The sequence below is a fragment of the Chlamydotis macqueenii genome, chromosome 3 (genome assembly GCF_036417535.1).
Source record: "Chlamydotis macqueenii isolate bChlMac1 chromosome 3, bChlMac1.mat, whole genome shotgun sequence".
NCBI classification, from domain to species: Eukaryota; Metazoa; Chordata; class Aves; order Otidiformes; family Otididae; genus Chlamydotis; species Chlamydotis macqueenii.
In genome coordinates this window covers 15,852,544-15,865,175 of record NC_141558.1, presented here as the reverse complement: position 1 = coordinate 15,865,175, position 12,632 = coordinate 15,852,544, and the positions used below count along the sequence as shown (strand labels likewise).

General features: G+C 36.9%; 1 protein-coding gene across 1 annotated transcript in view; it reads right to left on the bottom strand.

The window, feature by feature from the left end:
* The window catches only part of NOL10 (nucleolar protein 10), a 52,860-nt gene that overhangs the window by 23,883 nt on the left and 16,345 nt on the right, over positions 1–12,632 (bottom strand). Inside the window, exon 13 of the mRNA XM_086745155.1 lies at positions 7,541–7,593. Within this exon, the coding sequence (XP_086601281.1) occupies positions 7,541–7,593 (53 nt within the window). The remainder of the gene's footprint in view (positions 1–7,540; positions 7,594–12,632) is intronic.

Here is a 12,632-nt window from a genome sequence, read left to right as displayed (position 1 = left end):
ATTTCTCTCTCAGGTTTGTGTGATAGTAACAAAGTTGTGATGATTTAAGATTTCTAGTTTTGTATAAAACAGTTATAACTCCCAAAACATTTGATTTACTACTGACTGCAGCACAGAAGGTGACAATACAGATAAACCACAAGTCACTCGCCTGCTTTCAAATATAATGAAATAAAGACTTAGTTGAAATTATCACACAGAAAAAATTCTCATGTGCTTTGTCTTTGCTGATCCAAAAGCTAAAAAGACACTAATTCTTATTGTGTGTTGATAGACTATAATATAGTACAAAATGTCCTTTTAGCAATTACATCTCTTCATTATCTGTGACTGCTTCTCTCTTTACTGAGTGAAGTTGAGCAACTACACCTCTAAATTTTCAGAAACCAAGTGAAGAACAGATGGCTTAAAGGAAGGAACAAGTGCAACTTAAGAAGCAAAAAAATATATTTCAGGTACTCAAGGCTTAAATTTTCTATCACTTAAAAAGGGGAGCACTCCCCCCTCAAAACCTCTTTTCTTAAAACAGGAAACCAAGAACAGAGTGTCCTATACCACCAATTGCTTAAGAAACACTCGCAACACTAAAAACAAAAAAAGTGAGTAGAGCAATCATCTGGTATAATTCAGTAAAACTTCTGCCCTTAAGGGTTTTCTCCTTTGCTCTATGAAGGATATGGTTCAAACTATAAGGAAGTATGGATTTAACAGTCAGCATGCTGCTATCTAATAAAAAAATAATAATGAAGCAGTGTTGCCTATCATGCTATCATCCACAACAGCAGTAAGCAGGGATCACATACCTTCATAATCTACACGTCGAGCTACTACATCATCAGCACCAAAAAACATCTAAAACAAGTTTCACAGGAAGACCAGAAATTGTTTCCTGATTATCACACGTTGGTGTTTTCCTTCTATATATGTGTGATACGTGGTACAGTGTGTCTCAGCCAGTGAATGGGAAATGGAGGATATCCTTTGTTGGGAATAAGCCCAGCATGCTATTTTTCAGTTTGAAAGTGTTTAGGTTAAAAGTAGGAAGCTCACATTTCTGTTTGTAAAGATAAACAACTTTTTTCCTACGCTTGTTAATAGTGTGAGATAGGTAATGCATCATTCACCAGACATTCATCTTATATTGTTTGCATAATTTTCTGTGTAAAGGATTAGACTGTTCTGGATGGAAAACACAGTTCTAAAAGAATGAAATATCAAAACTCAGAATTAGCTTAAAGGCCAAAGATGCGCTCAAGAGTCTTTTTATTAATGGAAAGTTTTTTCTTTTAACACTTGGCAGTCCCAAAGCACAACTGTAATACACTACTTCATAACAGCCCCGCTTCCCAATTATTTCATAATTCTCAAAATAAGCAAACTAAGGTTAAGACCAACATTTCCCATTCTATGTCGTAACTACTGTATTTTTATTTTACAACTTTTTCTTTCCCTGGGAATGGAACATTTTTCTACACTATATACTGTTTCAGGATAGAGAAAAAAAACCTCTTCAGTTTTGTGATTGCTTTCCTTTACCTAAAACTTATTAGGTAAGGATTGTGGTGAAGGAGATGAACAACTGTCCTCTAAAATATTTAGCCACATCATATGATCTTCAAGAACACAGCTGAGGCAGGTCCAGAATGACTTAATACTGCCAATCAGAAGACATTAGAACATCCTAAAAGAAATAAAAATCTCACTCTCTAGTCCTAATCTGTTCTATTACTGAAAAAATACAAGCCACAAATATAAAAAGAATTGCATTTTCTGCTTCAGAGCTTCCACCACGCAGAAGCCAAAAATCAGTTCAGAAGATCTTGCTGTAACTCTAAGCGCTCCCATAAACCATCTGAATGACAGCTGACTATACAGAACATTGGTCTTAAGGGCATGAAATACAAGGTGCTGATAGGGGTTTTTCTCTAATTGTATTCCCACCATATAAAGACTCAAGAGAGACAATTAGTAGATCCTAAATAATTAAAGGATAAGAAAGTAAGTCTTAGAGCAATAATATTGTTCTGAAAGGCTTTGACCATAGAGCTAAGTGTGGAGTGTGTCACCTACGAGAAACAGCCCACATCTCTTAAAGTGAAAAATGACAGACTAAGGATAAGTATCTGATGATTTTAACCCCTTGCACAGAACCAGTGAGAGCACTCTGTCACCAGACTGATGGAGAATACCAACCTATTTCAGATAGGTGTTTTTGCTGTCTCTGAGTGAACCAAACACAACTCTGGTCAATTCAGTCACAAGTAGGTTTAGAAGCAGCTAACCTGGAACCCTACAATCGAACCAAAGCATGTTCATCCTTAATTTACAATCCAGAACTGTTCCAAACTAGTATCAAGAAAGAAATAAAGGGAGTGAACCAAGGTATTAAAAAAAAACTGCCTTCACTTGTATTTCTTCCAGTACAAGTTCCCTCTACAGATTTGTTTCATCAAATATCCAGTGCATTAAAAACATACAAGCCAGTAGAATTTGTTGTGTTTATGTTTTCAGTGATTACCTAAAATAACATAGTGATCATCTTATTTTAGGTAATAATAAAAAAAAAAAATCTAGCTTTTTCTACAGTTTCTCTAAAACTTTTTTCCTAAATTTAAGGAAAAATTGTTTGTTTGGTTGGTTTTTTTGGTTATTTTAAGAATGACTAATTTTGAGGCATGTTATTAAAAAAAAATATGGTGATAAAAAGTAACTAAAACAGGCAAGTAGAGGACTTAAAAAAAAAGGAGAAACAAAATAATGACTGGCTTAGTTGAAAAGCCACCCAATTTGAAGAGGACAAAATTAATATATATTTCTAGCAATAAAGAGCTCCACATATCCAAAGCAGGACAAAAACCAGACCCATTATAAAGATACTCTTGGAGAAACTGAATCATTGAGTAGGCAAGAAATACTTGCCCTTGAAACATTTCCAGTTTATAATTCCAACAACCCTGAACTAGGAGAACGCTAGGATATCAAATAATTTTCCAAAACCACCTGAAAAGATGCCAGAGACGCTCCAGGATTTATTTTTTCTTAAAGAACTTAATATCTTCTCTACACTAAAAGTACATTGCTTCTAGCCTCAACAGGGAGGTTTCTGCCAAGACTGCAGGAAAGTTAAAAAAAAAAAAAATCCAGAACACAGAATATTACACTCAATTAATTACATGCTTAATTGCTCTCTTCTTTAACAGCCTAATGAATAGAGCAAGTTTCAGTTTCAGTATGTGTATGTAGCCCAAAGTTTCAAGTCCAATAAAGGAGACAGGACTGATTTGAAATGTCTGTGCTAAGATCAGACATGTTCACATAACCAGTAGTAAACACTCAGACTAAGTAACATCTATGCCCCTTGCTTTCCACCCAGAGCATCCAGGAGCTTACATGTAGAGATTGTTCTGTACAACCTGAAAAGAGAGCACTGCATGTCACAGAAGCTGACAGCCTCAATTAAACGAAAAGGATCTGGTTCATCTTAGGTCCCAGGCCAGGGGACCACCATGTGCCCGTGGAGCTTCTTCCTCTCTTCTCTTCTTTGGCGAGGACCTGGTTGCACTATTGACTCAACTTACGTTTCTGAGTCAGTAGTCTGAGAAGTATCCCAAGGCACACACAACTTTCATTTCAGCCTTCCCGAGGCACACATCAAAGCGATATACCAGGAAGCCAGCTGGCAAGGAGTAGGTTCCAAATGTTTGCATAAACTGCAAGTTCACTATGAAACTACTGGCAAACAGCCCAATTCCAGTCAGAGGCACTTGCCCTCATTAAAGCCCAACAAAATAAAACAAAAACAAAGTCTCTAAGCTAAACCACTAAAGATGTTACCTATGTAAAACAAACATTTCATTTTAACGGTCAGATTCAATTTAGCTTTTACTCACTCCCTGCCCTGTGTACCTGAATAAGGCATCTTCTTGCCGTTTACAATTCTTTTTTTTTTTTTTGAAAAGTATAGTTCTCTCAGACATTCCTAGTCTCAAGTGTCATACCTATGTCTTCGAAAATTCTGCAGGAAAAATTGAAGCACACCATTTCATTTACAGACAATATTATGATACCTGTTGTCAACTCTTTTACAATCCTGAAGTTCAAGACACTGTCATTTTTTGGGTTTACAATGGAAATTTAGCTTTGGCATTAACAATGGAGAGAATGGGCACATGTACACAGACAATTCAGTCAGACATGAGCTCAGTCAGACTGTACTCCAAGCCGGCCAGACACGAGCCAGCTCCAGTTCACAGTCATGTAGCTGTGCTAGCACAGCACTATGCCCACACTAATAAAACCTGCTGTGATGCAGGGTATATTAGGCTGGGCACAGTCCTACACTGTCTGGCCAACTCCAATCAAGGACAGAGGATGCTGGGTCTGTCTGCACCCATCTGCACACACATGCACTCCTGCTATGTATCACTCCAACTTCTGTGCATCTCTTCTTCTGAAGATTTTTTTCTTATGTCATAAACTAGAGGACACAGCACCATACATTTGAGATTTTAAGTATCCTCCTTGACCACAGCCATGGTAATTCCTTGTGGCTGTTCCAATGAAGACTTAAAAAAAAAAAAAAAAAAAAAAGGCTAATTACTAGCACTACAGGGCACTGAGGGGCTAGGGCAATCAAATGGATTCTATTTACGCAAAAGTACTTCCAAGAGCTCTGAAACAGAACAGTCCTTTATAGTAGTAGCATTTCCCCTAGGCATTTATTCTGTTGTGGAACTCAAGAATTATAACTCTGTTCTTGTCAACATCTCAAAAACAGAGGACACATTTTAAGTAGTATTCATGTCTATCTCAAAGTAAACAAACAAACAGAAAATTAAGCTACTCATTGGAAAAAATGGTGAATCCTAGTTCCTAGAAAAAGTCAGGAAACTACACTATGAAAAGAGATCAGGTAATACTGCAAATCACTAGTTCTTTAAAGTTTCGCTTCAAAGACACATGCAACTAAACTCAGCTTTGCCTGTGCAAGGAAATTACTTGGTATTCCAAGGATGGAAAACACCCATGTCTTAATAATCTACTGACACAGAAACCAAAGGACAGGTGTGCATCTCTGAGCTCAAATAACTAGCCCAAAAGATCAAGGAATAAAACTGTAATATGAACTTGTTAATAACAGTGAATTCTCCTCAATAACAAATGCCCTGGAGCAGCTTAAGGCTGACATGACTTCTCCATTTTATATTTTCTTCATTTAAAAAGGAGATTAAAAAAACCCAAACAGCCAACCAAAACAGATTAGTAAGCTACATACTTGATTTTTAGGAAATGCAGTAAGAAATCTTTCAATTATACAATACTGTCTGTGCCAGTCCTTTCTGTCTTGCCCATGAAAAGGCAGACTGGATAAAAAAAAGCCAGTTACTAGAGCGTGAGACTTCTTCTGTCCATATTTCAAAGTAACTTCTTCTCACTATTTTTAACTTCTCCACTGTCTAAAACAAGCATTCCATGTTTTCAAATGAACTATAGATTGTTCACTTAAAAAAAAAAAAAAAAAAATCATGCCAGTATTTAAGACATCTTCAGCAGCTTTCAAACTCAAAGCTACTGACGTGAACGGGAGAAATTCAGCTTATTCAAAAAGCAAATTTAGTCTGGGCAGTAATTTTAATTATTCTTAATACACAACAGTACTTAAAAATAGAATTCATATTTCGATTTATGCTTTAACATTCATCATTTGAGTCCATTTGTATGCTCATGTGGCGCTGTATGATCCAAACACCGTCAGGTAGGCTAAGCTACCAATAATAGAGAATGGCGACAAAGGAATATGGTTTAAGGAAAGATTTGTGTTAATTTTCACTGGAATAGCCTGCATGCTGCAAAAATACTAGATAGTACTAGTCAATATTTAAGTTTTCAATTAATATCTGTTAAGTATGATCTAATATCTAATACAGAGTGCTTATTTCTTAGCTAAAAACTACTCATCTGACTTCAGAAACATGAATTCAGCATTCACTGAGGATTCTAAGAGAGTGAGATTTTTGAGATCGTAAAAAATAAGTATTTTTCATTTTCATTTACAGTATGTACAAGAATACTCAATACCGGCTAGAACAAGTTCTCACAAACACACATTGCTGGTGACAATCAAGACAATGAAATAATTTTTTGGCTAAGTGGCAATATTAGATATGCACCTCTTACGTACTATAGCTGTAAAGTTCATGTATCATACACATCTGCATAAAAAACCTCAGTGCACAATTTTCACAGAGAAAATTAGTGACAGATTAATGCTTTTTCCATTTGAATTACTTAAATGGACTAGTTACTCAGTTTAAGTTTTAAAGTCATCAGACTTTGAAAATATTGGAGTTTGTCCTCCCTAACCCATTAAGTAAAAAGATGGTAGATTAAAAAAAAAATGCTTGAAGAGCTACTCTAAACCTTACAAAGGGCAAGGTAAATAAAAACAAAGTATTCAGCTTCTAACTACAGCTAATACTTTAATACAAAAACATTTGTTGCCCTCCTGTCTTTTGCTGTCCAAAGCCTGGAACAGCTCCAGGTAACAAAATATAAGTTGGTTAGAGCTGAATTAGAGAAAAATGTCATTCACATCCGAAGAACAACCAGACATAAGTGACACACAAAGAATGCATGTATAAAATTTTACCTTTAAGTGCAAAAAACGAATAATACAAGTAAATATAACCAGACTATGTAATTGTTTAGAGGGGTATACTGTTGTGTTTAGACATGTACATCCTATAGGTATATTAGTGTCTATTCCACAGTAAAAATGTAAACTGATGAATCTCCATCTTAAATGTAATCAAGATGATATGGGGCGGGGGGAAAGGAACCCCGAAATAAACTAAAAAAGGCCCTAGTGAATGCACTGTAGAATCAAAATCAGAACAAGAGTGAAATGCAGGTGTAGTTTTCTGTACCATTCCCTAACACCAGAAGGCTTGCTGTTAAGTCTCCCTAAAACCAACCTGCAGAAGTATAGCATGCAGTTAACCTACAGTTAAGCCTTTCAACTGAAGAGCTAAAGAGAAAAGCTGCAATTCAAGTAGGGCATTGAGAAGAAGCTACAGCCAAGAGCCGTACTTGAAGCCACACAGTAACATTCATTTGTCAGAAAAGAGGAGAATATTTATTGCTGTGACTGTGTCACTATATACCACATATTAAAGACAGTAATGAAATCTTTAACAACAAAGCAAAATTACTATCTTGAAAGTAAGCTATATAGTCCCTATTTAGGAATTATTTTCTGACTGGCTATCAAAAACTATTTTTTCTGGCAAAGCTCCTCATGAATTTCCTACTGCCACTAGCCAGTTTTGGAACTGGTAGCAAAAGGCAACTGCAGGCTATTTCTTTAGTAATTCAATATATTACATTAATAAATTATGGTTAGCTTAAATTCACTTTATCATGAAAAGTCAGAGAATGTAGATGTGAATTTGCAGAAGTAGTTTTCCCACATAAACAGCTAAATGGCACTAAACAACTGAGTTTTAAAAGAGCAGTATCAGCAACAATTTGTATTACTTACTGGTATATAATAGATATTCATTTTAGGGGCTTCATTGGCAGTCATTAGCATTCCTAAAAAGAGATTTCCACATGTAAAAATATTGGTCACAAGAAGGCAACATCACTTTAAAAAAAGAAAATATACATATATATGTATGTACCTGAGGCATTTAATTCACCTGAACTAGATTTGTACACAGGGCTTAAAATATCCTTCAAGGAAAAGAAATGGAAAAAATGGAAAAATGCTAGCAACAAAAAAGAAAGTATTAGAGTGGCAATCTGATTGTTTCTAGGGAAAGAAATCTTCATGGGTTATAGGAGGAGGGGTGAAAGCACACCACCTGTAGCTCACACAGTACGTATTCTTGGTCTGCAATGGAACACCTAATTGGGACCCATAATAAATCGTGTCAAATGCTAAGGAAAGGAAGGTCCCATAACAGCACAATTAATGAAGCTTCATTTTCCACAAATTCAACCCCTTTTGCCCTCTATCTTAACAACTGTTCAGTACCACTTCAAGCAATGCTAAGTCCTGACAACTGCAGGCTGCCAATTTTCATAAATTTAAACAGTTTCCCATAAAACTGTTTAAAACAAATCCAGTTAGTATTGCACTTAAAACCTACCTTGGGCATAAACTTTTATTATTAATATAAGAGGATTTTGGTTTTTTTGTTTGCTTTGTTTTTAAATACACACCTATAGTCTAAACAAAGTCATAAATCATAACATGGTTTACATCTTTATTTGTATTTCATCTTGTGAAATCAGCACAACAGTAGCTTGTCAACACAAGACGGGAGACAGGATATTGTGGCTTCAAATGCAGTAACATTAATGATATTAGCCAAGCAGGACAAACGTAAAATTTGAAATACCTACCAACATACCTAAGAAACACCGTGAATAAGGGCTGCAAAAACTCTGAATATAAGAAACCACTGCAGAAATATTAAAAACCATGGAAAATCTCCAACTGCCACAAGACTTCTTTTAAGTTCAAAATGAGAAATACTCTCAATTTCCTTCTACATAAGAGAGTAATAAGGACATTTGGTGTATTCTTTTACGTTCACCTCAGTTTTGGCTTTTTCAATGTAGCTGATCACCACATAGTACAATAGATGGAATATAAAGAAGAAAAGAGCAATCAAGTTAGATAACACTCTGATCTAAAAAGTACTGTAACATATGCCACCGAGACTATGAATAATTGGGTCAATTACTACACACCCAGAGGGCTGAAATACAATTTACACCCAACTAGAGGAACGCAATTAATGTGGGTGGAGTAATCCTTCCTACCTAATCCTTTCATTAAAAATACACGATGCAGCTGGACTTACAATGTCAGAAAAAAGGGGGCTTGCTTTCCTGGCAAAGCAAGGAATTTGTGAAAGCTTAGTCAGCAAACTCAGGCTAAAAACCATACCTGGAAAGGTTTGCAGTTAATTTAAGGAAAAAGCAAGAATTTACAGTGTATACCTATATATATACACACATGCATACACACACAATGTACCATGTGTATATAGTATAGTATATAGATCACATGCTCCCTTAACATGTCGGCATGCTCACTACTATTTCTGGAGGTAAAAACATTTCTCCGTTGACTAAGTATGAATCACTAGAGATAAAAGGACAGAAATTAATTCTGCAGGTGTATCAAAGATGACAGTAAAGGGAAAATGTCCTCTTTGAGAGTCTTCCATCAACAATTAAATGAGGGGAAAAAAAAGACTTTGGAACAGTACATGGGCGTACACTACAGGGGAAATAAAAGAACGTTAAAAAGGAAAAACTCTGAATGGAGAAGTCTACTTCACGTATTTTAATAGAATTACAGAATGGTTTGGGTTGGAAGGGACCTTAAAGATCATCTAGTTCCCACACCCCTGCCATGGATAGGGACATCTTCCACTAGACCACGTCACTCAAAGCCCCATTCAACTAGGCCTTGAACACTTCCGGGGATGGGGCATCCATAACTTCTCTGGGCAACTTGTTCCAGTGCCTCACCATCCTCACAGTAAAAAATTTCTTCCTTATGTCTAATCTAAACATACTGTCTTCTAATTTAAAGCTATTACTACATGCTCTTGTCAAAAGTCCCTCTCCAGCTTTCCTATAGGCCCCCTTGAGGTACTGCAAGACCACTATAAGGTCTCCCCAGAGCCTCCTCTTCTCCAGGCTGAGAAGACTCTCTCAGGCTGTCCTCACAGGAGAGGTGCTCCAGCCCTCTTATCTTCATGGCCCTCTGGACTCCCTCCAACAGGTCCACATCCTTCTTATGTTGGGGGCTCCAGAACTGGACACAGTACTCCAGGTGGGGTCTCACTAGGGCTATCACCAATCACCTCCTTATTTTCCATGTGCCTTAGCACAGTTTCCAGGAGGATCTGCTCCACGATCTTGCCAGGCACAGAGGTGAGACTGACTGGTCTGTAGTTCCCCAGGTCTTCCTTATTTCCCTTTTAAAAATGGGGGTTTTATTTCCCATTTTCCATTCAATGGGAACTTCACTGGACTGCCACAACTTCTCAAATATGAGAGACAGTGGCTTAGCAACTTCATCCGTCAGTTTCCTCAGGACCTGTGCATGCATCTCATCAGGTCCCATGGACTTATGCACCTTCAGGTTCCTTAGATGGTCCTGAACCTTCTCTTCTCCTACAGTGGGCAGTTCTTCATTCTCCAGGTCCTTGCCTTTGCCTTCTGCAACTTGGGTGGTGTGGCTAGAGCAGTTGCCAGTGAAGACTGGGGCAAAAAAAGTCATTGAGTACCTCAGCCTTCTCCATGTCCCAGGTAACCAGGTCTCCTATTTCCTTCCAGAGAGGAACCAACGTACCTATAGAACCCTTTCTTGTTGCCCCTGATGTCCCTGGCCAGATTTAATTTTATCAGGGCTTCAGCCTTCCTAACCTGATCCCTGGCTCCTTGGACAATTTCTCTGTATTCCTCCTAGGCTACCTGTCCTTGCTTTCACCCTCTGTAGACTTCCCTTTTGTTTTTGAGTTGGTCCAGAAGCACCTTCTTCACCTATGCAGTCCTCCTGGTGTTTTTGCCCGACTTCCTCTTTGTGGGATGCATCACTCCCGAGCTTGGAGGAGGTGAACCTTGAATATTAACCGGCTTTCTTGGGCCTCTCTTTCCTCCAGGGCTTTATCCCATGGTACTTTACCAAGTAGATTCCTGAAGAGGCCAAAGTCTGCTCTCTTGAAGTCCAGCCAAATAATTTTCATTGTTTCAGCTTGTTAGATTTAACAAATTTTTATGGGAATAGAGACCACACCCTAACAAACTACACAGCAGCCTAGTCTGATCACTTTAAAGGGAAATAAATGAGAACTCTTATTTTAAATAAGACCATCTTTGGAAAGCGGTCTACAATACAGTATCATTAATTTAAAGGAATGAAAACACAAGTATGAAGTAGTAAATGGAAGAAGCAGTCTTGGAAAAAACATTTTTCTTTTTACTTTCAAAAATATTTTACAATATCTGAAACAAACAAGACACAAATTTCTACACACTGAACATAGTCTTAAGTTTCATTTATATCGTACAACTTAACTGAAGCTGAGTCAAGGCTAATCAGTAAGTGGTAAACCTTTTTTCCACTAGCTCCATTTTGTACACATGTGATGAGAGAAAATAGATTAATAACTAGTTTAAACGACCCACTGAAGTTCATCATCTTGTAGTTTTGTCAAAGATACACAAGAGTTTCCTTCCCATGAAAGGCAGTAGTACTGAAGCTGGTTGATAAAATAATTTAATTTTAAAAACCCCAACTACAACTAAATTCCAAAAAATATACTGAAAAAGAATAATTCACATTATACTGATCCACAGTTTACCATAAATATTTCGGAATGTTTTATGTTACAATGTAGTTCCACTTTTCAATTTTTTTTTTTTTTTTTTACAATTGTGAAAATCCAGTGTTAAAATTATTTCATTACTGCACACGCAGCAGGTATTTTGCTGTACAATAGGGGCTGCAACTAATACAAGGCATCAGCTACCTTGTCTGGTTTTAAAACCAAACTTGATTATTACAACTACTGTAATACAATTGTAAATATAAAATGGAAAAATAAATTGTCGAGACATACTAGACAACAATTTTCCCCAAATAAAAAGCATTCTAAATGTAGATTCAATGTCTTCTGGTTCACGACATTTCTGAAATTGTTCTCTCAATTTGAAACAAAACATGTAAGTGTATTACACAAATTCTGAATTTTGACTCACATCAGTGAAATAAAACATGAAAGCATTTTCTTCCATGCAATGATGAACTACAAAGTTGCTTTAAACAAATATAAGAGCATAAGGGTGTGATTAGAATATGGACTTGCTGAGCAGCAGCATCATACAAACTGTTAGAGCACAAGCTAGGCAAATACCTCTTGGGCTTCCTGTGCCATGCTGGCTTCTCAAAGACCCAGGGGTGCCCCAAGAATACTGGGGCATCAGTGACAGCAGTGAGCCACAGTTACATCGGAACTTAAACTGTATTGTATTTCCAGTTCTCCACAACTGGAAGTTCCTATCAGTGAAAGTATTTCCTTATTATCAGATGTTCAAACATAATTATTCTTTAAATTCTGAATGAGCATGAGGTGGTGCTAGGTGTTTTAAATTTTTACAGCAACAGTATTTATGACAAACATCAATGCATCACCTATAACATTGTCTCTTAATTTTCACTGCAACATGTTCTATTTTTTCCCCGTCTTCCATATGATTATAAAATACAATGTAGTTTTCATCCCACAACAGTTCTTACCAAGACATCAACCTGCTTCCCTAACAGACATGATCGAAGAAAGAACAATAAGAAAAGCAGAACTGACTAAAGGAGGACACGCGGGATGCAGGACTGGAATGCAGTCTTGATCACAGACACATGAAAAAATAACGTCCATTAAGCAACATTAGGGAGATATGTGCATTCAGTTCTTTGTGCTACAAAACTCTTCCTGCAGAGTCTCATGAAAATCATTTCTGCAAAAGCACTTGTGGCATGTCTACATACCACAGAGGCTACAGAGCATCCACAGCTGAGTAAGGTCCATCCTTGTAGATATTAAAAC